This window comes from Hirundo rustica, chromosome 2 (genome assembly GCF_015227805.2).
Source record: "Hirundo rustica isolate bHirRus1 chromosome 2, bHirRus1.pri.v3, whole genome shotgun sequence".
NCBI lineage: Eukaryota > Metazoa > Chordata > Aves > Passeriformes > Hirundinidae > Hirundo > Hirundo rustica.
The window spans coordinates 112765124-112791236 of NC_053451.1; the positions used below are offsets into that span (position 1 = coordinate 112765124).

At 40.7% G+C, this 26113-nt stretch overlaps 1 protein-coding gene across 6 annotated transcripts in view; it reads right to left on the reverse strand.

Moving 5' to 3' along the window:
* EFHC2 (EF-hand domain containing 2) overlaps nt 1-26113 on the reverse strand; it is a 57408-nt gene that overhangs the window by 30996 nt on the left and 299 nt on the right. For 2 of the 6 annotated variants that reach the window (XM_040057272.2, XM_040057268.2), the window contains exons 1-7: nt 21167-21278; nt 18259-18444; nt 13734-13884; nt 7549-7772; nt 3343-3597; nt 1684-1794; nt 1216-1354 (exon numbers count right to left, since the gene is read on the reverse strand). In XM_040057272.2, coding sequence (XP_039913206.1) covers nt 1216-1354; nt 1684-1794; nt 3343-3597; nt 7549-7772; nt 13734-13884; nt 18259-18444; nt 21167-21244 — 1144 coding nt within the window. In that variant the 5' untranslated portion in view covers nt 21245-21278. Of the gene's footprint in view, nt 1-1215; nt 1355-1683; nt 1795-3342; nt 3598-7548; nt 7773-9069; nt 11441-13733; nt 13885-15687; nt 15852-18258; nt 18445-19128; nt 19287-21166; nt 21279-26113 lie in introns of those variants that run through there. The other 4 variants (XM_040057271.2, XM_040057270.2, XM_040057273.2 and 1 more) reach the window with 4 other exon arrangements.

Genomic DNA, 26113 nt, shown 5'->3' on the forward strand with positions numbered 1-26113 from the left:
ATTTCATTTATTGCCTGCCCTGAGTAAGAAATCCCCATTCTCTGTTAGGGATAATTTGCTCAGACAGAGGATATTGCTGCCAAAAAGCAGCAGTGGTCTTGGCTGAAGAAATTCCCAGAGCAAACCCCTCTATTTTGCATCTCTAGAGTTAAATTTGCTATTATTACAGGTAATACCTGTAAGGTTATTGAACATGGCTTCCTCACACGCTGGCAAGATCAGGTTTACTTTGGTACAGACATGACAAGGTACTATTGAAAAAGTTCTAATGAGAAATATTTTGCCAAATAATAAATTTAGTGTTTGAATGGCAATGCTACACCATTTAATTCCTCCAATGCAGCAGACAAGCTCTGATACACACACACACACACACACTGATCACAAGGTAACAGAAATAGTCTGCTCAGGTGTCTTATTTCACAGTGGCAAGGAAAAACCATAGCAGGATTCTTCCAACCATCTCTAAATAGTCAGATGCTCAGCTATATTTATTGAATGAATAAACTGCCAGAAAATAACCAAGTCATTTTTGCAGGAAGATGTCCATGATGGAACCATTAGCAAGTCTGACTGGGGACATTCAAAGACAGATAAATGAAAGCTCCTATTGTTATTCATTTCCAAAATGATTTTCCATAATGGACATGGTTGCTAAACGTTTCCAGAATTTAGCACAGAAACTTCACAAGATACACACTCTAATGGTCCAGAATACACAAAACTGCATTGTAAAAAACAATAATGTGATAGACTAAAACTGTCGTGTCAGAAAATCTTATTATGTGAGGATTCTGCCATCCATATAAAATGAAATATAGTATAAGGGGGAATAATTGAGCTCATTCTACTTACCCACTTACTACATGCTCTTTATTATTTTCTGACTGCAAACACAGCTATTCGAAGGGGAGGGGGAAGGAGAGAAGGAGAAATGGCAGGCTATCCATATGGCTATTTTGTCACTGTAGTCTTCAAAGAGGCGTTAGGAGCAGAACACATACCTTATAAGCTAGTTTTCAATGGAGCAATGTATAAGAAAGCCCTCTTGGATTACCTGCAAAATTACTGCTTTGCTGCTAACAGCCTTCAACAGATTGTTATTGCTAAAGGTTTTAATGAACATGTTTTGTCAGTAATAAAATTTGAAGACAGCTCTGTTAAATTCAGAAGTATAAAAATGCTCATAAGGAAAGGATAATTATCACTACTTACCTATTCCATACTTTTTCCTATAATGTTCTTTAGTGAATTCGTCACAATCACAGAGTAATATCTGCCTTCCCCAAACATTAATTACTGCCCCTATTTTCAAGTCACTGTCTTTGTAAAATTCCTGATGCACTGCTCCTGTCTAATAAAAGAAAGGACATTTATACAGCAGTTCCATAAATCTCAGAATCACAGAAGCTTTCTTAAAACCCAGGTCATTCAGTGTGCGTGATTTAACACATAACCTTCGAAGTCCATTGGTAAGTATATTTCACCCCATGTTCAGCTCCTTCACTTTTACAAATGTGGGATTTACATACAGTAAATCTCAGTAGTTCTCATTTGAGCTACTCTCCAGTGGCAGCACAATTCTATAAATAACTCTCTTTGTTGCAGAGAATCACAACCATAGAAATTACAAAAACTACAATAAAGATATTCAACAGCTGGAGGCACTCAATAATTTCTGACCTGCAGAACATCCCGAATGTAATAGCCCTTGTCCTTTTCTGGCTTTCCCAGCACATTGAGCAGAGTGTAATTGGTGATGGTGCCCGGACGATACAGAGGAATGGGAGCATTCTGCAAGGAAAGAGACCAACTCTTCAGAAATATGGGTGAGAGTGAAGAAAGAGAGCTCTGCTACCTTAGAACCAGCAGGTTTGTTATATACTGGCTGTTATTGTAGTATTTTCTAGGAGAAGTTTTAGTAGATTCTAAGATTCTACCACAAACCTAAAAGCCAAAAGTGTATATTCCAAAGGCCTGTACATATGCCAGAAGCAGCATTCAGAATCTTACTCTCTCTCCAATGGTAAAATCTCCTTTCTCTTAGAAGCAAAGAGAAAGCAAAGGTCAGCATACCCCAAGTACCACATCATTGTCAACATCTGCTCTAAAGACTATTATTTTGATTGGTAATAATTATAAAAACATGCAAAGAACCATCCAGGGTTGGTCCTATCCACTGCACAAACACAGGAGATTCAAGTCAGCATGATTCTCTTGGCAAAGATGTGTTTTCGTTTCTATTACAAGTTTTAAAATTACAGTAGTAATTTATCCCAGTAATATCGAAATTAATATATATTCGTGTCACTTTTTTTAAAAAATGATGAATAAACTGCTGATGCAGGGTAATCAAAATGAGTTATTTTGTCTTACCACCTCTCCCGATCTCTCAACTTTTGATTCCTCTGTGGCCATTCTCAAAATTTCCAGAGGAAAAAGCCAGTCCTTAACATTGCAACATGCACCTCAGTGGTCAAAAGGGTCTGGTATCACAGAGCCACTGCTAAATCAGCATCTCAAAACACAGGACTTAGAAGGTGAGAAAAGGGTAGTATTTTGCTGGTAGGTTTTTATTATAAAATCCTATGTACATCTATGGCTTCACAAATGGATTATCAGTGTTAGAAGCAAAAGAGGAAAAGACTCCCAGTATTTTATTCCATCTGTCAGCTGATGTTATTCTGTCATCAGGATCTGTCTGGAGTGACACAGAAGTGTATCCACATCAGTAATTTTACAATCATAATGGGTTATAAAGGATACAAACCCTTTGAAGATTTCTCTGAGTGGAGCCTTTCTCATGATTAATGCCCAACAAAGCTTATTGATGGATTCCTATTGATTTTAATTGGTTTTGCTTAAGGTCCCAAACCCAGAAACTCAATTTTAAGAAATCACACCAGATTTGCTATGAAGAAGTGATGTTATAGAATACTAAAACAGACTTTTCCAAAGGCTGCAAATGTAAGTCATAGATCAAATCTGAATTCACCTCAGTTCTACGTAAGTTTATCAATATTAATGGATTTTCTTGTCTCCCATTATTGCAAAGTTTTATTAATACAGTTACCTTAATACATTAATATAAGAGAAAGAAAATCATAGGACTTCTCTGTGCCTAAATGCTCCTCTTAGTTTAAGCATGACAAGCCTAAAGATATTTTTCCATCACTTATTAACTTACTACATGAGTATGCGTGCAAAACCTGAATCATGCAATTATGATTAATACTCTGAAACCACTTTCTAAATATCATTGCAATCCGAATACAGGATTTTCAAAACAAGGCATTCAATAATTCTTAATTAGTGGAAGAACTTGAAATTTTCATTCCTCACCTTTGGAAGCTTATCTCTTTTGAGGAATAATGGAACTACATCCCGGCCTGAGTTGTCTGGCAAAACTTCTCTTATGTCAATAGTATCATCAGACAAATAATAACGAAGAACAAGTTCCCGTGGACCAGAAAGCTGCGATTCTGGGTCATTCCACACACAAGAAAACCCTAAAACTTGTCCATCAAACTCCAGAAATTGTTTCAAAGTGTCAAAGCGCTCATAAGGGTGGAAAGGATTTGTGCTCGCCAGGTGCCTCTGGTAAAGGAGAAATTAAGAGAAATGTATTTTTCATTATTTACCCCTAAAAACAGGATCACAACTGCATGGTGCTATCTAACCTTAGAACATGGGTTTAGGATTTTCAAATGACACCACAACATTACAACACATGAAACATGTTTTACGCCATTCTCAGAGAAGTATTTACAGGGTTGTGGTGCCCCCAGAAAAAACATGGAAACAATTTTGGATCGGTTTTAATCCTTGTTTTTCTTGCAACAAGGTCCTCTAGATCAGAGTATTGTTAAATTACTTACAGTACAGCTCATATTTTCAGAAACTGCCTGTGGTAATCAGATGACTAAAATGCCAAATAGTATCACTCTTCCTGATTTACTTCCTTAAAATTATTTCTTATAGATCACAGAATCACAAAGTTGGAAGAGACCTTCAGGATCATCGAGTCCAACCCATGCCCTAACACCTTCAATAAACCATGGAACCAAGTGCCACATCCAATCTTTTTTCAAACGCATCCAGGGATGGTGACTCCACCACCTCCCCAGGTTTTATCCAGTACTTTATCATTCTTTCTGTAAAAAAACCTTTTTCCTAATATCCAACCTATATTTCCTCTGGTGCAGCTTAAGACAGTGTCCTCTCCTTCTGTCAGTGCTGCCTGGAGAAAGAGACCAACCCCACCTGACCACAGCCACCTTTCAGGAAGCTGTAGAGAGTGATAAGGTCACCTCTGAGTCTCCTTTTCTCCAGGATAAACACCCCCAGCTCCCTCAGCTGTTCCTCACAGGGTTTGTGTTCCAAGCCCCTCACCAGCCTCCTCTGGATGCGCTCAAGCATCTCAATATTCATCCTAAACTGAGGGGACAGAGCTGGACACAGCACCCAATGTCCTTCCTGAACTGAGGGGACAGAGCTGGACACAGCACCCAATGTCCTTCCTAAAGTGAGGGGCCAGAGCTGGACACAGCACCCAATGTCCTTCCTAAAGTGAGGGGCCAGAGCTGGACACAGCACCCAATGTCCTTCCTGAACTGAGGGGACAGAGCTGGACACAGCACCCAATGTCCTTCCTGAACTGAGGGGACAGAGCTGGACACAGCACCCAATGTCCTTCCTAAACTGAGGGGACAGAGCTGGACACAGCACCCAATGTCCATCCTAAACTGAGGAGACAGAGCTGGACACAGCACCCAATGTCCTTCCTAAACTGAGGGGACAGAGCTGGACACAGCACCCAATGTCCTTCCTGAACTGAGGGGACAGAGCTGGACACAGCACTCCAGGTGTGGCCTCACCAGTGCCGAGTACAGGGGCAGAATGACCTCCCTGTTCCTGCTGGCCACACCGTTCCTGATCCAGGCCAGGTGCCATTGGCCCTCTTGGCCACCTGGGCACACTGCTGGCTCCTGTTCAGCTGCTGGCACCAGCACCCCCAGGTCCCTTTCCTCCTGGGCACTGTCCAGCCACGCTGTCCCACGCTGTTGCAAGGGGTTACTGTGGCCAAAATGCAGGACTCAGCACTTGAACTTATTAAACTAAAATGGTGTCAAGAATCAGTTAATTCTTTTCCCTTTGGTATTTTCAGTAGTTCAGCTTTAGAACATAGATTTTTTAACTTTTGATTCACGTTACACAGTTGGCAGGTGCCGGGTATGTTTTTTCTCCTCTCAAAACACACCCATAGGTCTGATAAGGAAAAGCAAATGTTCGACTAATGATACTTTCCAATGACCTGAACAGGGTGTTTTTCCTCAGTCAAAGTCCACATGTACAAAGTGCATTAAAAGGGACAAGAGAATCCTTCTCATCTACAAAATTGCTTCCAAAGAATGGTGACAGACATTGATGAGACAATGTCTGTGTCTGAACAGAAAACAGTGTTGACTGTGGACAGTTTATATTGTCGTCTAAATTTCTCTTTATTCACTAACACACCTTCTGGCCTTAAAATCTTAGAGGGAAACGGTCCATTCTTTCAGAGCATCAAATATTAAAATAAGGAGAGTAGAATCAAGTTATTTACCTTCCCAGAGCTCTCCTTCCTCCTTCCTGACCCTTGAAGATGCAATAGACAACCAAACACAGCCACAGAACCAGGAAATGCCATCATCATCCATGGAAGACCATCTCCAACAATATGGGAGGAATTTCTTCATTGAAAGGGTTCTCTAGCATTGGAAGGGGATGCCCAGGGAAGTGATGGAGGCCCCATCCCTGGAGATGTTCAAGAACACCCGGATGTGACAGCCAGTGCTCTGGTCTGGGTAAACAAGGTGGGGATTGGTCACAGGTTGGACTGGTTAATCTTAGAGGTCTTTTCCAACCTAAATGATTCTGTAATTTTGTGAAACATAAGTCTAAATGGTTTATTGCACTTTCCACTGGCCTCATTTTCTATCCCATCCCATTCCTTACCTTCCTTCATACCTTCATTTTCTGGCCATGTACTTGGAGTCCAGTGAAAACCAATTTAATTTTGCTCAAAGTAGTCTAGAGCAATCAAAAAAAAAAAAAAAAAAACCACCTTCCACAAATTAGGCACAGAAAATTGAAAGGATAAAGCAGCTAGAATCTACTAAATAACTTTTCTGGAGTTCCTCAACAACTGAGAACATGAAGACATAGATCTTAGTAATTTTTTGTCTTCTGAAGCTCTTATTTCTTAAACCTCTTTCCCCTCTCCATTCCCTTTAGGGACCAACATGCCCAATTCTTGAATGTTTTGCTTGTTGTTAAAAAAAAAAAAAAATTAAAATGTAAGTGGGTTATGCAGTACCACACATAATGTTGACACAGTCTGACAGTATCAAGACAACTCAGCATGTGTTTATATACACAGCTGTTACCCACAGGGGCTGAGTAAGGGAAAAGAAACCCATGGCCAGGCTGAGTCACCGCAACACAAAACCAGATGTGTTACAAATGCTGCTTTTTTTCACTGGGGGACTGCACAAGCCTGGCAGCATGAATGAAGAGAAAGCAACTTGTTGGCCTGAGAGTGCCTCAGAGACATGGAAATTGTCCTACACATCTCAGTCATAGTCACCTTCCATTACTGCTGCTGACACCTGAGGCAGTTTTCTCACTGGGAGCACTAAGAGTGCCACAGACACAGGGAGTATTTGCTGCTTTCAGAGGACCAGGCTGGATCTGTCACAACAGGCTGCAAATTGTGGGCCAACAGTCCTAAGAGTAAGGTCAAGTGCCATTTGCACCCACATTAATCAAGAAAAACAGAACTGAAAGAAACTTGTCATTATACCCAACAGACAGTATCACTCCTGTTACTACTCCCAGAGGAAAAAAAGAAAAAACAACAAATCCTGCAAAGGGGAATCCTTATAGAATCTAGGACCTTCGAGTGAGGCTTCTGGAGGTATGTATGTTTGTGTATATTTGTTCCCATACACTCACAAAAAAGGGAGGTAAATAAAACCTTGCAATTCCTAAAACTGCAGAACACTGGGTTCTGTGTGGCAGAATCTACACATGCAAAGAGCTGTTAAAAACATGTAGGGGTAGAGCTGAAAGATAACATATAAATGGAAGAAATTAGTCTGTAGGAAGCCATGGGTGAGCTGGAACCACAACTCCAGTCAGATCTTCCTTTAAATACTTCAAAAGTGTTTGTTATCATTGGATTAGCTCAAACAAAATCGTAAGTAAATTACATGTACACTTTTTTTCTCAGTTTGATATTGGAAGGTTTGTATTATTTTTTCCTAATTAACTTTATTCTATTTTAAAAGGTGTGTGAACACATCAAGAGAAAAATACTTATATAGTCCAATGGCCCACATACCAAATTTTTAAAATCCAAGTTTTCTCTTGGGATCTACTATGTTGAAATAGCTACTTTCTATCTGATATTAAAGAAATTATGTATGTAATGCATATAACTAATAAGTCAATAACTAAATCAAGTTTTATTCAAATCAAGTTTTCACTGCCGGTGCCTATCCTGACCTGTTCCCGCTCTGTGGTGTATGGGTCGTCTGGACGGCACGCAGGAGGATTTAATCTGATCCCTATCTTCCTCAGGAAATTTTTTGTGTACAGGTCACAATCTATAATCTTATATCTTCGGCCATAAAAGGTTACTTCTGTGTTGATATTGAAATCATATGCAGTATAGAATTGATCCTCATGAGGAGGTGGAAGTGGAATCTGGTGCCGTCGAACAATAGTTCCTGTAAAACAGAATAAATTCATGGAATAAATGATATTTGCTCTAAGGATCCCAACAGAACTAAGTTTAGAGAAGAAAAACGCCTTAGCAGGGGAAAAAGTATGACTTATAAAGCATGGAGGCAGGGACAAGAGGTGAGTTGGGCTGATTGCTGGTCTGAAGCAAAAAATCCATCTCAAAAATATAGAGCCAGGATCTCACAATCCACAGTCTAACAGGAACAATACCCAAAAGAGAAAGAATGGAGAGAAGGAGAGAGGAGAAAAAAAAGAAAAAAAAAAAAAGAAGAGATATTTTAACTTTGACAAAGTAATCACACACTTCAATTTTCTTATTCAGTGTCTTTAAATGAAAAGACTGTTATGCTGACAGCATTGAATTTTATTACCTTTTGAAGACTAAAAGACATTAAAAGACAAGGAAACTGCTACTGGCCTATCAGCTGAAAACTCTCAAATACAGTGATGAATCGGGTGATGCTTCAAAAGTACTCACTGCTTGTGAGCAAGAGACTGGAACACCTTTCATATATTTTTGAAATAACTTACAGGGATTTTAGAACAAACTAAAGGGGGCGTGGGGAGAGAGGGGATAAAGAGAGGAAGAGCAGAAGGGAGAAAAATATCACTGCGTGCTTTGTTTGGTGTTTGGAGAGCTTTGATCCTAAGTTAGTCCATTGGAATTCTTTATTGTTCACTTTATTTCCCTATGGACTAATTTGTATGTAAAATACCTTTTTTTACTACATTATCAGAGTCGTTTGTTAAGTTCCAATTCCTACAATGAAAATATATCCTTACTTTTTCAGGGGAATAAAGCAACAAAGCAAATTTACTTTCTGTTCCCATTAAAATATTTTTTTTAGGACCATTTATCATCCTCATGTTTCACATGTACTAAATCCAACATTCTGGTTACTGACTTTTGATTGTAAAATAAACCTTAACCTCTATCTGCTTAAGCATATCATACACCTATTTAGGATGTATTCTCATTAAAGAAGTTAGAAAATGTGGGAAGTAGCACATTTTAATGGGATGTAAAACTGCATTGCATTTGCTTTAACAAAACCGTATACTTTAAAATATTTCACCTGATTTTGGCTAATTGTTAGGTCAATCAACAGACAATGGGGTAAGTCAGAGCATGCAAATCCTGTTGAATCATCACTTTAATTAAAATATGATGGCTGATGATTTTCTAATATGAGGTGTTTTTGGAGATTATATTCACCTCAGATGCGGTGAATAAGTTTCAGCTTGTTTTTCGTATCACTTTTAAGGGTGAAACACACATACCCATTTTGTTCTGAAGGAGAAGAATTTCTTTCCTAATGAAAATGTCTTGTAAAGATAATATCTCTAGCAATTCTTCACTTTTATTAGGCATGACTGTGCCCAATGTAGACCTGTAGAGGGTACATTTCATAATGTTGAATTCGAAATTTAATAAAACCTGATCAGCTGAGGTTAAGTCTCATCATTTTGAAATTGTTCTTCCTTCTGGAAAATAATAAATTTCATCTAGAAATTTGCTGCAAGCTGTTAAAAGGAGCGTCAAAATGTGCAGTTTTCAGGTTGCTCAGCATGGATTGCTCCTGATAGTTCTTTGGTTGTCAGTTTATTGAGCAGGACATTCTACTGCACCACTAAGCGTTGATTTAAATATTTGCATTTGGTCAGACTCCTGCTCTTCAGTGCTCTTGGAAAGGGAGTTGAGGTACTGCTTTTCTCTGATAGTAGTGGTGGCACTGGGCTCCCACACCATAATTTGTAGCATATCCTCTTTTCTCTTGGGGCTCTGGATTATTTGGCAACCCCAGCAGCTGCTTAAGGAGATCTCACTAGTAGTGAAGGCCTTTTGACAATGAAGCTGGGCAGAAAATGATTCGGTCTCTGCTGCTTCTCTTCTCTGCAGAAGAAATTAAATGGTATCCAGTTTCCTCAGCACAGCTCAACAGTGCATTAGAGAGAGGAGAGGAATGAGTAATACCTGGAGTTTGTACACACTTTGCTTGCACAGAAAAGAGGAGAAGCCACCACTATTATTGCTGTAACACAAAGAGTTCATCCCAATAAACAAGGAGGCTTCTTACATTCACTTATTCACCCTCCCAGAACATAGCAAGGTCATGATTTGGCCACCATCAAATATGGCAAATCACAATTATTTCAAGGCCTTGGGGGAGGCTTAAACTCTTAGATAATCTGTTACATTGGAGGAGCTGATGCAACTTCACTTTCCCACTTGTACTTTCCTCTTCAGCCAGCCGGCCTTGGGAACCCAGCCAGGAGGCAGCTCCACTCTCTTTTTCAGCTGGCTGACCTTGGGGAAACCAGCCAGATACTCCACTCTGCTCTGGCTTGCAGGGTCTGGATTGCACTGGAAGCTACAGTCAACCTCATGGGAACAGAAATGACCTTTTGATAAGACAGTATCAGCCAGCCACAGTCCTGTTAACTGGGAATTATATGTACAAAACACTTGCAACTACCATATGTAGCCTAGCTCTCTATGGGAGAATTTTTTTTATACTGAAAGAGTAATTATCATTCTGGCTGTGGAAGAAACATTTGGAGTTTATTATGTGGTCAAGTTTACCGTCCTTCTCTTCTTATCTTGACTCGGGCCTTGTGCACTGTGATTGTCCTGCTGTTTCCTGCTTTGATTCTGGTTTCCCAAGTTCAAGGTCTCTACATTCCCTCCTCAGTACAGATTTCTTCTAATATTTCTACTATTTGCCAAATAGCAAGACAGAATCCAAAATTAAATGAAGTTTAAACTTCAGGTATTTAGTAGCAACTGTGTAAGTTCAAATTCATGTCCAACTACAGCAGCCAATTCCATAAAGCAGTTTTTAAAGTAACTGAAACATTTCCCACAGATAATTTACTTCATTCCTTTGAGATTTTGATCAATGGTAAAAGCACATTTTCTGGCATTTTTTTTTCTCTGAAGCCTGTTTGTTTTAGTTTTGTAAAATCATAATTGAACTTAGAAATTCTTCTAACTTCTTTGACCACTGTTCCTTCACCAGACCTCCCTGCAGTCTGTAAGCCTCTCCAAAACTCTTTCTGCAAAACCAAAGGCATTACAAGAGTATACAATGGGAAATTACTGCATTTCTCCAATGCCACCATTCCTGGACACCCATTCGGACCATCAAAGTGTCATTTGTGGGTTATGGCACAAGCATTGGTAATCCCATGGCCTCAAGGCATTAACCATCAACCAGCACTAACTAACTGATCTACCCTGTCACAATTCTACCTTCTCTTCAGGAAGCCTCCCAAAACCAGCCATCCCAGCTGTCTGGGTTACATCTTTTTTGATAGGGCAAACATCCAGCACCTTCTGCCTTCAACAGTTCAACTCTACTTTACCCATCACTGGTTTTTGCTGTTCCTCCTTTACACAAAGCCTTTCCTGGCACTGTAACTCTCCAATTCTTCACGCAGACCAAGTCCATCCTGCTCCCGAGGTCCTCACACCTTTTTCTTCACACACCTGTGCTCCTTTGTTCAGTGCAGTCTGCCTTTTAGCAACCCAAGCTCTTCTACAGCTGAACTCTCCTCTACAAATCTCTGGAATTTTAATTAACTGAAAAGTTGTACTTCAGCAGATGTGCAGAGAGCAGCATAATGGCCAAAATCCTGAACTTCAGTTCAGTTCAGCTCCTCACCCCGTTATGACCTTTTCCGTATGATCATGGGAAGGATTTTCAGTCCTTTGTGTTTCAGTTTATCAACTTTGCAGTGCAGACAGTTACATTCCTGTTGTTCTTGAGCTTAAAAATTCCCAATCAGGATAAAAAAAAATTGAACTATGTAAGATAGAATTATAATAAAAGAGGAAATGGGACAATTCTTTCTTGAAAATGGCAAGATTGGCAGTTAATGATTTAGTATATATTTTTAAAAAGCATTGTTTTTGCATGTATTCAACTGCAAATATTTAGAGCCTTTAAAAAAACTGTCACTGGTCTTTAGTTACAGAGCTTGAAGTCCAACTCCAAGTGCATGTGTGTAGAGAATTCTCTGGTAAGTATCTCCATCAGCTCTTTCACTCTACATCATATTAATTTCTAGGACAACAAGAATATTTATGTAGATGTTTATGATAAAGTATAGGCCCCATATCTATGCATCAACTGTGAAGCCCAAACACATTCCAATAGTCCTTGGGCCTTTCAATCTACAGTTTTGCTTCCTTTCTAAGCACAACCAATACACAGAGCCTCCTTACCAGCCCAGATACCAGTGGCAAATAAATTAAGTGCACTTTGGAGATCCTGAAACATTTATTTTTAATCCATCAAGTAAATATGTTGCATATATATATATTTATCCCACATAAAGTACTCAGACAAACTCATAGAGACTTTCAAAGCATCCTTTCATGGAAGACTGAGAAAATTCTTGTTTCTCTCTAATACCATTCAGTTAATTTTAGGTCCAGTATCAAAAGTGACTCCAACAATCATTAGCATAAGATACAACCAAGGAAACAGGAGGAAATTGTAGCCTTCCTGTCACCAAAGGAACAGGACTAGACTGCCAGGAACATTAGGGCTGAAGAGGCAGCCTGCACAACCCATAGTACAAAGACAATGAAAATAACTCCTTCAAAGGAATCGGCTTTGAATTTGCTTTATCCTGCTCTAAAGAATCTGGCTTCCACCTTCTCACCTCTGACTCTCTGTACTTCCTTTGTCAGTGGACATTTCCTCTAAGCCACAAACCCCAGAAGCAGCTGCTCCTACTCTTGGGGCACACAAGTCAAGAAAAACCTAAACCCAATGATGTCTCCCACGTCTCACATATGGGCGGGGGTAAGGGAAAGAGCCCCAACATGCTTTTCTTCACATGAAAAAGCACTTGCCTAGGCAGGAGTAGGATGAGGTTTCATTGCATTCAAAATCAGTCCCTGTTGAAGAGCCTACAAAACTTCTGGCAAGAACCACTCAACATAGGGCAGCAGCGCTTGAAGTACTGGTTTAAGAGATTCACAGGCAATTTTATCCCAGTCCTAACAGTAATGATGCACATAACACCTTTAAATATTATCTTACTCTGTAGACATAGAAATTGATAGCATCTGCTGATTTGGGAAAAGGGTAGGTAAATGGTTAACTTATTTTGTTCTATGAATGTATAAAATGTACAAAACATCTTCGGGGACTGGGAGGTGCAGTCATCCCAAGACATCCTGCTTCTCTGGATTATATCCCTTGAAAACTTTTAATTCTGGCAGTGACCCATAAACACCAAGAAGCAGCAGCTGTGTTCCCCCTCTGCAACAGGATGTTGACTGCTAGATCACATTTTCTTAATATAAGCCAGGTCCAATAATACCCCAGTAAATCAGAACAATAAACCCTCCTCCTGAAGTCCTCAGGCTGGTCCCAGCGCAGGGATATGACACGGAGGCAAGGCAGCTTCTCAACTTAAGAGATGTCAAGGAAGAATTACCGTGCCAAGGGCACTTTAATCATAAAATAACCAAAAGCCAGAGGCACAAAAGACTCTTGTCTTCAACAATGGCAGAGACACTGCAGCAGCTCATGAACAATCACAGAGCTGCTGCCACAGAACTCCCGGTCAGTGCCAAGATGGGAGGAGCCAGGCTCGGGAATGGAGATCTAGAACACAAATTGTTTTTGCAGACACAACACTGACAAAGACCTTACCACCATATGATTTCAAACTACTGCCTTAGAGAAAAATTTGTATGTTTGAGTACAGGAGAAGATTCAGCCTTACAAAAGCCACATCTTGAGAAACTAAGACAATCAAAAAGTTCACATTATGATCTGTAACAAAAAAAAAAGACAACTATACCTCTGCATTTACACCCCATTTTAGCTATAAGAACTCACATTATATATCTTTTGGAATGGACCAAGACTGTACTGAAGAGAGATACAAAGGGGAGAAAAAAGGGCTCCAATAAAAACAGATACCTTGATTTATGCCACTATTTTTCACTACGGGCTCAATCACTTGAATTGTATCATCTTCAAGGTAATAATATATTTTACAGTGTCTGATTCTATACAGCTCTTGATTTTTTTCAGGCACTTCTTCTTCAAAATAGGCATCAAAATTCAACACCTATTAAAAACAATAAATAAATATAAAGCAGCAAAATCTCCAACACTTTTGCAAAACATGTCAAATAAACTTGTATAAGTTATAAGTAACTAAATGTAGGGATTTCAGGAGGTAGATTTATTTCTCAGAAATATAAAAACAGAAATCCACATTAAAGCACATAAATTTAAAATTCTTGGCTTGGCGTTTTTATTATCACAACATCTAAGCAGAGATGGAACTCTAAAGTAAAGAAATAAATCAAATACAAAACTATCAGCAGGCTGCTTGGAAAACCTTCCAAACAAAGCACTTCTGATAGCACAATGAGCTGCCTAGGTACTGAAGCAAATTTCAGACTGCTGTTTCATGAATTACTAGAAAATACAGTGCATGATGACAGCAATGGCTTCACCATCAAGGCAAGTGGAAAGAGTTCACTTTAAGCAGATCCTGCAAGTGTTCAAATGGTACTGAAGGCTATCAGAGAGAAATTACATTTTTCAAGAGGCATTTACAGCTGTGCAATATTGGCATTTCAAAACTTCCATTGTTCTGCAGTTAAGAGAGTGGGGAAATCTCACAGAGTGCAGCAACTTCTCTTCATGGTCTCTTATAATAGGAATACAGTATTTAAAAAAAACAAAAAAAAAAAACCAAAAAAACCCCCCAAAAACCCCAACAACAACAAAAAACCCCACCACCTTCACAGGGGAGGTGCTCACTGGCCCTCATACCTGGAAATCCCAGCTCCAACTCAGACACCATTACACAAATTTACCACTTCTTGGTATCAGTTTTTAATAACCAACATGGTGGTATCAGTTTTTAACCACCAACTGTTAAGGGAACATCTACTTCCTAGTGCATTATCTAGCAGGATGCTTGCTTTGTATGTGCAGGAAAACATTAATTAAAACAAGCTTCCATCCTGTCCCCCCAACACATTTGGGTCAAATCACTGTTAATTTATACTTTATTTTCCACACTGGTTATATTTAATAAATGCAATTACCTTTACTTTTGATTCATCAGACCACATTAAAGCATTAAAAAAAAAGGCAATTTAGCTGTTCCACAACAGCTTGTTGTGTTTCCCTGTTGAAACACAACAAGCATCTAGCAGACCATGAGTTGGAAATGTTTGAAATCTAGTAAGCTGGCTGAGTTCCCCGCATGACAGAACACACTGGTTAATAGTCTGCACTCCTTTTGCACGTGTCTTTGGGAATCTCAAAGTACCTCCATGAGTACTGAAGACAGAGATTTTATAACACCTCATAGACAAGAATAACCTCCTTTTCTACATCTGGGAAGAGAGAAGTAGGAGCTTGCCCAGGAGCACACAACAACAGCCACCCTGTGTCCTGCTCAGTCTTCTCAGTCACATTCTCTTCTCCCTGGCAGGTTCAGTGCAAGATGAGAATAATTCTGTTTCCAGAAATTATTTCAAAGGCTCAGATCCCACTGATTTTCAGCAACCATTGAACAGTATGACAGACACATTTTTGGCATCAACTCTCCTGCACTGTGACCCTCCACCACTAGAGAAACAAAATTTAAATTATAATCAAATAACATAACCATTACAGGTTAAACCTGATGGCATTACATCTTCACAAAAAGGAATCTCGAAAACTCAGTTATAGTTTGTTCAATTAGTACAACATGCAAGTTTCTGAACAATGTACAGACTCCAAAATAAATTTAAAAATTAATATTTGTCCACATTTTTCAAAAGTGCATTTCACTGTTTTATGCATCAAACACAAACACACTGGACAAAACATCTGACATACAACAGAAGCAACAAAAACTATCAACCTTCAACATCTCTTCCTCCTTCCGATTGTCTAAACACTGGTGTGGAGTGCCATTTTTGGTGACCCAATGATCATTCCTGGCCTCCAGCTGTTGTTCTGAAGTGACCAGGAGCCCTGTATAAATCTCTTGAACACTCCAGGGGGACTCCAAAGGTATTATGGTGGAACCACTCTCTCCCAGTCTGAATATCCTGGGCTTCAGCTGACAAGGATCACAATTTCATTCCTCACCCAGCTGCTGTTAAGCCACAAAATCACTGGAAACACAGAAACTTCAGCACTCTCTCGTCCCTGTTCTGCCAGTCTCACTAGAATAGTGGGATTTGATGAACATACTGTTCAAGAGCTCTGCTTCATTACTAATTGTTCTTAATTTTGTTGATGATCTCTTTTGAGAACAGTTGTCTCATGAGACACCAGCCAGACAAAGCAGTCTGTTTGCACAGAACTCCAAGTTCAATCACATCCCTAATACACTGGATTTCCTTTTTTCTCTAAGCATACACCTATGCCCTGGTTTACTCCATTTAAGGAGTTTGTGTAGGTTCTTTCACACTCACACTTTATTCTCTTTATACCCTTATCAACATGCTAGTGTGTGACCGAAATATATGCAGCATCCAACTGTAATTTTGCAGATCAAAGCAGATAATTAGGGAAGGGTGAGAAGGGGAAGGAACAGAAATGAAGATGACTTACTTTTCATTTTGGAACAAAGTTAGGTTTAAAAATACTCAAAATGTAACACTTCCTAACTTCAGTCTCATCCGCAGTGCAGAACTACAAAGTTCCCATCCCACTTCTTAAAAAATTAAATGTAACCTATGAAAACCAAAACCAACAAATATTGAACAAACTCTGCAGCACTTTGCAAAGTGCCACAAAGTTTTCCTGGCACCTGTGGCAGTCAAATTACAAACATCATTTCAAGCCCAGGAGGCCTTGTGTGTGTACTTAATCGTAGAAGAAATTAAATTTACACCTGCTTCCTATTAGGCAAGTGATATTACAAAGACTACTTCTCAGCCCACTTAATAATGAATTTTTATGCCTGTCCTTCTTCCAATTACTATGGTACTAGGGAAAGTGAGCAGCCAAAGTGGTAAGAAAGCAGGTTACATTTCAAAAGATAAACACCTACTCAAACCACTTTTCATTAAGTGCATTCTGCTGAGTCCCAAACTGCAGCACTGGAGGACACAGCTGCATTCCAGGCTCTTAACTGGGAAAGCTAAATTAGTTGGATAGTAAGTACCCTGCAACAATCTGCCATTAATACAAACACATGAGCCCTCCAGAGGCCAATTCTGAACCTGCAAATTCCTGTCCTGGGCTGCCCTGTGGATGCACATATGGATTAGATCAGGAATGGCCAAAGGTCAGCAAGCTCCTCTCACCAGCCAAGGCCAGGACCTGATGCTCACTGGAATGTTCCTCTGCCTCCCACTGAACCCCTTGATTCCATAGACTTGGATCCAATGCCTGAGAAGGAAATACACCCCTCCTTGTTCCAAGGAGGGAGTAGGAAAAGCAAGTCCAGGTCTGTCTGAAGCCTCAACACCTGGGCACACTGGATCAGGTCATACCCAAGCACATTGCCCTGTGAGCAATACTAGGGATCTCAGAGACAAAGCCAACCAAAGGCACGTGAGCTGTTCAAACCTTACATTTTCTTGTTGTAGCTCTGCTCTGCCAAAGATGAATGTGTAATTGTACTCCAATTACATGCATGGCTTCTCTTTCAAAGAAAAAATTATGAGATTTGCCTTTCTTCCCAATATTTAAATACCATAATCATTTAGTCACGCAACATTTCTGCGATCTGCTGAATGATTCCTTTTTCTGGATCATTTTCCTTCCCTGATTGTAGGCTTTTTGCTTTAGAAATAAAACATCTCTATGTAGAATTTAATGTGAATTTAAACATGGCAAGCAACAACAATGTGCTACAGAATTCCTGTCATCACAGGTTACAGTTATTTGGTAACTCTCTAACTTGAAAGGTGTCACTATATTCTTGAAAAAAAAAAACCCAAAACAAAACAAACAAAAAAACACAACTAAACAAAAACAAACAAAAAAACAAACCCTAATTTTAAATTCCAGTGTCTGTATCAGACATACTCAATCACACAATAGCAAATCATACAGAAGTCCACAAGCCAACAGGGCTTCAAGCATACGAGTATGATGGCATGAGTGAGTCCCAAGCACGTAGCACTCCACTGAGTTTAATAATTCCCGAGTGCCCATGCACACTTCCTCCCAGACTAGGGTTTACCTTACATTCACTCTTACCAGGTTGCCAAATAATTCCCTTATTGTCATCAATTTCACTAAAAGGGAATATGCTGCCCACTCCCTCAGTCTTGTTAAATCTGTAGGAGATGTATCTCAATACAGAGACATTTTTATATGTTTATTTTTATAAATATATTTCTTTTTTTTTGCATGCACAAAACAATCTTCTGAAATATCTGACTAATGGAATTTCATCGTTATAGTCTGTCATATTGTAGCTATTCACAAAATAAAATAAAATAAAATAAAATAAAATAGGATTTCTACATACCTGCTTGTCAAATGCTATCCAAGAAGGAGCAGCACTTCCCATTGCATCAGAATACACACTGTTGGTAATATTCAGAGTCTGACCAGGTAACAGTTCACCTCCTATTCCACGTTTATCTTCAAACAGCATAGGAACATTATTGCAGAAACCACAGAGCTGTGATCTGTGGAAATTTTCTCCCCCAATCTGTCAAAAGTGCAGAAGAAAAAGAGAACAAATTTTCTGTGTTTGTTTTTAAATCCTTAATAGCTGACCATACAGGGAGAAGGATCAATCATGCAAAAGTTTCTTTATATTTACTTTTAGTACAGAGTCTAAAAGCCTGTAACAACTGGAATGCTGCAAGTGAAGTGACATTTTTCAGTGGACAATTTGCCAGTCTTATAGACAAACATGGAATAATATTCCAATAATTTATCTAGGCTGAGAGACTGGATGGTACCAGATGTTTACCCCCCACACTCCTTCCCTGCAATAAGGATTGAGGTGCATGGTAAAGAAAGAATCAAGTCACTCCCAAGAACTGTTGTAAAAGGGAAAGGGGAAAGGCCTTTCCTACACCTCGCCAGAGGACAAATGGAAATAGTTCAGAAGCACTCAGAGAACAGCCTGCTCTCATTATTCATGTCAAAGATCTTATTTACACTTGCATCCCTGGGTGCAAAATAAATTCCTCCGTGCTAGTGAATACACTTGAATTTTGGGAGGCTGGATCTGAATCAAAAGGCAGACATTCATTCCATTTGGGAGTATTTCAAAAGAAGGTCTCTGCAGTGATTCTTCCATATTATTACTAATTTTTCAGGCAATTAAAGATGAATTGCTTCAAAATATAGGAACAACCAACAGCAAAAAAAACATCTTGCCCACTCAAATTTCTTGGCTGAGGCCGGAGTCAGTCTTCAAGTGACACAGAAAAGCTTCTGGGCTCACATTAACATCACCCTTCTCTCTGGAAATGTCCCTCCTAATAAGCTGCCTGCTTTGCTGGCCAGTTCCCCGCAATGGAGGCAGCTGGTGCGAGCTGGGCTTGGGCAGAAATCCCCTAATGACCCCACACATCAGTCTCATATGTGGGAAGCCAGACAGAGATAGTGCTAAAGGCAATCTTGCCCCCATACATTGCAGCTGTGTTAATTATCAAAGAGTGGGAACAGCCTTGCCCTCACAGCTATGGGCATGATAAAAGAGTGAATTGGCTGGGAGAGGAGTCACTTGGAGGTTGCTGGAGCTGCTGGGAGGAGGAAGGGGCAGGAGGTTGTGTGAGGGACAGACTGGGTTAGGTGGCTGTGCTAGGGACAGGAATAAGCAAGCTGGAAATGCAGCAGGAAGGTGGCAGAGGAATGAGGAGCCAGAGCTGTGTGGAGCTACTCATGGGATGGAACATAGAAAAGGTATGAAAGACTTTTAGATAATGAGGTACTGACACTTGGAGCCCCCTGAAGTTTTTAAAGGAGCGCTCTTGAGTGCTGTGGCCGTCTCGGTAACAATGGCACTCATAGAAGAGGATAGGGAAATAGGAAATGCCAATGGAAAATTCAACTTCCTTCCATAAGCAGCAATCCTGGCTTGTTAGCTCTTCTCACTCTGCTGTTCTTCTCTTTCTTGCCCTCTCAAATCCTAAAAATACTTTATCTGGAAAGCAGAGAGGGGCCACTACCCTAGCACACCCATTAAGGGGAGAGAAAGGCCATCAGAGCTGTGCCCTCCCTTGGCCTGGGGAAACATGAGAGGAGACAAGGTTGAAGTGGAAGGAACTGATGTTATGGGGACGAAAAGTAAAGGTAGAGGTAAAGGCTGGACAGCAAACTCTCTCATAGCAGCACTGGAGCAGGATGTCAGTAAAATAGCAGGAGGACAAAATTGCCTCCCCATTTGGAAGATGGGACATCAGTGATTATCATATGCTATGTGTAAAGCACTACTCCCCCCAAAGGTGTAGACAGTTCTAATATCATAAATCAAAAAATGGTACAAATAATCCTTTTTCATGATGGCAGCATTCAAGTGCTCCAAGATAATGTAACACGTGCCCAGCAGAGCAGTTCTGGGAAGAAATGCAAGCAGTGAAGCTGCAAAACCTGAAAGTACTCAAGCAGTTATTTCATTCTGCCAGTATAAGAGTCAGGAATCTGAAAGGCAGGGAGCCAGCCTCACAGCACAGAACTCTCAACACCAGTCTGAAGGAACTCCTGCACTTTGGGGGTCATAGTCTGAACTGTTCACCTGCCTCCAGGTGCTCCAAATCCAATGGCACAGGACAGAGAGCTACTGACACGAACAGCCCAATCACTGCTTCAGCTTAACCTTGCTTAAAAGCCTTTTGCACTCCACTTTTGCAAGGACAGCAGTATGAAAAAGAATACTTACTATTTTTACAAACCATTATTTTTAATACTATGATTATCAAATCAATGGCTATGCCTTTGCTTAGGTTAAAAAAACTGAACTGGATAGTACCCTTTGAAAGTTATTGCAAAGGAATAAGGTTCACATACTGGGGTCAGAAACAATCAGGGCTTATGGAAGCACATCCCCAAAGATACTTAAAGATAAGCAGTGTTTTGAACAAAGTGGATAAAAGAGCATGCAGAAAATATCATAATTTAAAGAACAATACAAAAGAAACAAAAATTTACTCCTCAAGATATAACTCAAGAACAAGAGCTACTGAATGAAAGAGCAAATCAATAAAAGGAAATGCTTGTATGCAGACTAGGAGCTCATGGGTCCCCCTAACAAAGCATTGCTCAAGCCAGGAATTTAAATAGACACATTTGCAGGAATGATGCCCAAAATTAAAGATTTTGTATCAGCACAGCTTTGTGAGCTGTGATATAAAATGTCATATTCGGTCTGAGCACCAACATTTCAGCATCAGGAGCAGAGCTTTATGTGATCATCCCACCTCTCCCACAAGAAGTGAGGACAGGTGCTCTCCTAGAACCTGGAGCAGCCAGGGGCTGGCACCTGCTTTGTAACACATCTGCACTTGGGATGGTTTCTTCTCTCTCCTTTGGGTGCTGCTGAACTTCCCTTTCTTCTTTTGTTTCTTTTTTAAATAATTTTGTTCCTCTGTCAGCTGAGCTGGGGAGAAGTCAGAAAGGAAGGAAGGTTTCTGCATTTATCAGTTCAAATGTACAATAACCACAGTCAAGCTGAATTTTGAAAGGGGATTTTCTAGGCAGAAATATCTGATTTATACTGAAGTTGCTACAGAACAGATCCACTTCCTGGCACAGCAAGTTTTTAATTATTTTCCCTCTATTACCAAAGCATGTGTTTAGGGAGAAAGGCACAGTTAGTGAAGCACAGAGAGGGTGGCAGTTTTCCTGAGCAAAGGAAAGCTTTACATGTCCTCTAAACATCTTCTAGAAGTATTTGCTGTTCATATGTTTTTGAGTGTTTTAGTGGCAAAGTGTTCATCAAAGTAATCCAGGTCTGAGTCTGCTGGAATTTCCAGAAATTAGGGCTAAAATCACAACATCCTTAAAATTTGATATCAAAAATACATGATGAAACAGCTTCAATTCTGTTAGGAATCTTCTGTGTCATCCCTGTAACTTTTTAGGGTTTGACAAAAAGACTATTTTAGGTTGCTAATCACATAATTACTTATCCCCTTCTTCCAAAAAGCACCTAGATCCATAGAAAAACAATCTCGTCTCAAAATTGGTATAGTTATTTCTTTAAAAAAAAAAAACAAAACCAAAAAACCACAAACCAGAACAACAATAATAGAAATTTTAAGAAGAAGATTTGTTATAATCGAGGATCACAAAAGAGAAAAATCACATTTTGGAAATTTCATCTAATGAACTCAGTCCACATCTGGCCTAAAATAGTGACAGAACATCACGCTATCTCTGCATTGAATGACATCTAACAGAAATCTTTTAGAGAGCAGGGGAAGAGCTTGACTGTGTCTGCTGTGCTAATGCAGCTCAACCAAACAGGCTGTGGATCTGCTGAACAAAACTGGATGTTTTCTGGGCGCTGAGCCTGAAAAATATTGAGGATCCACTCAATAGTGACTAATCCAAAGGTCAGGGCTCTCTGACTGCAGCTCTTGGCTTTGCAAACTCAGCCCCTGCAATCCTTGGGGAACGCTGCCTCCTGCTCGCCCCATCTTGCTCTGCAATAGAGTCACAACAAACTCCCCAGGGAGCTGCACATTCCAGCTGAACCAAACAGCTGGAAATTTCCCAGCACAGCAGCTGGAGTGATGGGAGAGCCCTTGGTGGGCTCTCAGAAGCCACGTTTTTAACTCAGTCCCACAGGGAGCTATGGCAGGAGTGGCAGCACACTTCTGTATCCAGTATCCATCTGTAATTCCCGCCTTGAGAACAGCAGCTGCAGCACGGATGTCCTGCTCAAACCCTGTGTCAGGATGAACCGTGGCATTTCTGAACTATTCTAGGCTGCTGATGAAGTCCCCTGGCTGCTTCAGACAAGTGACAGAAATGCAAATATTACACACTGTGCAAGTCAAATTCATGTGACTGATTTCCAACTTTTTGTCACCCCCTGCTTGCAGCAGAGGTCTCAGGATGTCCAGGGGTTAAGTGGTATTGGCAAAGGAGGAACACTCTAAGACATTGCTGCCAACAACTGTGGTGCCACTCTAAAAACATCACAAAACAAGTTGCATCAACACCAATAGTGTGCATCAGTACAGGAAAGGCATGGATTTACTGCAGCAGGGCCAGAAAAATTAGCAGGGGGCTGGAGCACCTCTCCTGTAAGGACAGGCTGAGAGAGTTGGGGTTATTCAGCTCAGAGAAAAGAATCCAGGGAGACCTTATTGTGGCCTTTCTTCAAGGGGGAATATAAGAATAATTGGGACAGACTTTTTAGCAGAGCCTGTTGCAACAGGACAAGGGGTTATAGTTTTAAGTGAAAAGGGAGCTGATGCAGGCCTGGTGTAAGGAAGAAATTTTTAACAATGAGGGTGGTGAAACACTGGGACAGGTTGCCCAGAGAGGTGGTGGATGCCCTATTCCTGGGAACGTTCAAGGTCAGGTTGCCCCAAGTAACCTGATCTAGCAGAAGGTGTTCTGTTCATGGCAGGGAGATTGGCCTGGATGACTTCTTAAGGTCTCTTCCTGCCCAAACCACTCTGTGATTCTGGCCCGGGAGAAGACAACAAATGGATAAAGGAAAGGGCCCAAAATGCAGCCACAAGGGACAGCTACAGGAAGATTTGGGTTTGGGGGTTGTGAACAGAGATCTGGGGGAGCAGGGCTGAGGGGCAGGAGGAAGTGGAAGGGGTTCAGGTAAAGACAGCCAGGGAAAGAAGGACAGCAGGCACACTTACTCTTGCACACTTGCTAAAGAGGTTAGCAAATGTTCTTGGACAAGAATAACTAATGTCCTGTTTTATGGGTTACAGAGCAGCAGAAAATATTTCAGGCAGGAAACAGACACAGCCACAGTAGCATAGTTGAGGGCAATTCCAAGCTTCTGCAATAAACAAGGAAGATGTGGAATTTCTGCTGTGCCACTGAAGTTTGCAACAGAATTTTCCGCAGTTTTTCAAGGATGCAGTTTGCCCCTGAGATCTATAAACTCACTGTCTGATTCTCTAAGAATTGCCATGGAGAACTGCTGCACAGAATTTTCTCACTGAGGGGGATTTCAAACATCAGACAAGAAAATACACTGGTCAGCCAGCACTTGGCAAATCTGACCTGTATGAACACGTGTTTCTCACCCTCCTCCTCAGCTTCTGACATAGGACATCAATCCAGTATCAGAAGGAGCAGCTGCTTTTGAGAACAGGAAGCAAACGAGGAACATAAATAAAAGGAGTACTTATGTTGTAACCAGTGCCATCCCTGACACAGTCCAGGCTCCAAATGCACAAACGTTTTTCTTGCAGTAATAGAGCAAAGCTTTTATATGCTGTGTTTCCACCACATGCTCAAAATACCTGTACTGTGAGATCTCCTCATCATCCACAAACAAAAATCACAGGCACTGCTGATGAGCAGCTGATCCTTGGACTTCTCTTTTAAAAGAGGTGAAAGGGGTTTTTTTGATGAATGGACTTCTGTGCGCACAAACTACTGTAATTTTGATTTTGAACACTACTTTAAAGCTCTGATTTCCTGGAGGCAGCCCAGCCAGCTTACCAAACACATCCAAGGTAGACAGAACACACATACACTCTCCTTCCAGGACTTTTGTGCATGGAAGATGAGGCAGGTGGAAGCGTTAGGAGCAGAGACAAGAGAATTTCACTGGGAGTTTGAACAGTAATGAGTGGAATTAATACCCATAATTATAAACCAAGGGCTGACAGGAAAAACAATCCCCTTTCCCTTGTGCATCCTTCTTCAGGGAATGTTTTGCCAGTGTTGCTTCTGTGCAATAAGAGGCATTGATGGTGATGCTCACAGTCCTGACAGGTGGAAACACTTTCTTCCTTTTCAATTTATCTATAGCAAGTGACATCTTTTTTTTTTCTTTTTTTTTTTTTCTTTAAATATGTGACTCTCAACTCACTCTCAGGTGAGTTGTCATTATTAACTCCACTGTCTCAAGGGCTGACAAAGAGAGCAATCTGGAGCTCTAACAAGGGTCTAACCATAGTTTTATAATGTTGTCTCGTGGCACTTTGTGACAGCTTTCACATCTTTAGTTCTCATAACATACTGACTGTATGCACTTCAGCATGGGGTGTTCAACACCCTCTGTCAGTAACTCTTCCCATGCATGTGAAGTTAAATCAATTAAGTTAAATTGAAGTTTGGAAAACAATAAAACCACAGATATCCCTGAGCTGAGCTATTCTGCTTCCACCCTGCAGGTACCAACGGCACACAGCTACTCCAGCGCTGCTGATACACCCACTCAGCAGCCACCTCCAGTGTTACACACACAACCAGTCCTGAACAAAACAAATCTCAAGTCAGCGAGAGACTGAGTATTCACCACCAGACCTTCTTTTTATACCCCTTCCAATACAACAGCATCCAGCTGTTTCCAGGGAATAAGATGCCTGAAAGATCCTCACTGTCTCTAGGCTGGGCTTGCAAGAGGTCCTGTGTTTGCACACACCTGTGCAGTGCTGACACACAAACTGAGGCTGGGACTCCACATACTCCTACACAATTCCATGCTCCCTGTACCTGGGCAGCTTTGTGTCCAGCTGTCTTGTCTATCATAGAGTCACAGAATGGCCTGAGTTGTAAAAGACCTTAAAGATCACTCAGCTCCAACCCCCTTTCCATGAGTACGAACACCTTCCACTAGACCAGGCTGCTCACATGCTTACAGTGTGAAAACGACAGATTCTCTTCCAGGTATTTTAACATTATTAAGAATGGTAAAATACACTGTTTCATTTGTTTCCTGAAGGCACCAGCTAGAGAGCTGTGCACGAATTCTGCCCTTACCCCCACTGCTTCAAAATACAGCGTGTTCAGTGAATTAATTCCTAGCTATCCTTGATGAAAAATTTTGAAGTAGTGATGGCAGCCTTCTCTTTTGTTTGCTGTGATAAAATTACCATCTTGTCTATTTAGCCTGCACTAATAGTATTGGAAACCCTAAAACAGCACATCAGCATCCCTGTCACTGTGGTCTTTGGGAAAGCCTTTCTGGTTTATGTAGAGGGCATCTGTCTCTCCCTGGTTTGTTCTGTTACAGCTGCAACAAGAGCTCAAACTGCCACAAAGCAGCTGCCAGATCACAGAATCACTGAGGCTGGAAAAGACCTCTGAGATCATCGAGTCCAACCTGTGACCCAGACCGTGGCCCTAATTCCCACGTCCAGCCTTTCCTCCAACACCTGCAGGGATGGTGACTCCACCGCCTCCCCGGGCAGCCCGTTCCGATGTCTAAGCAGCCT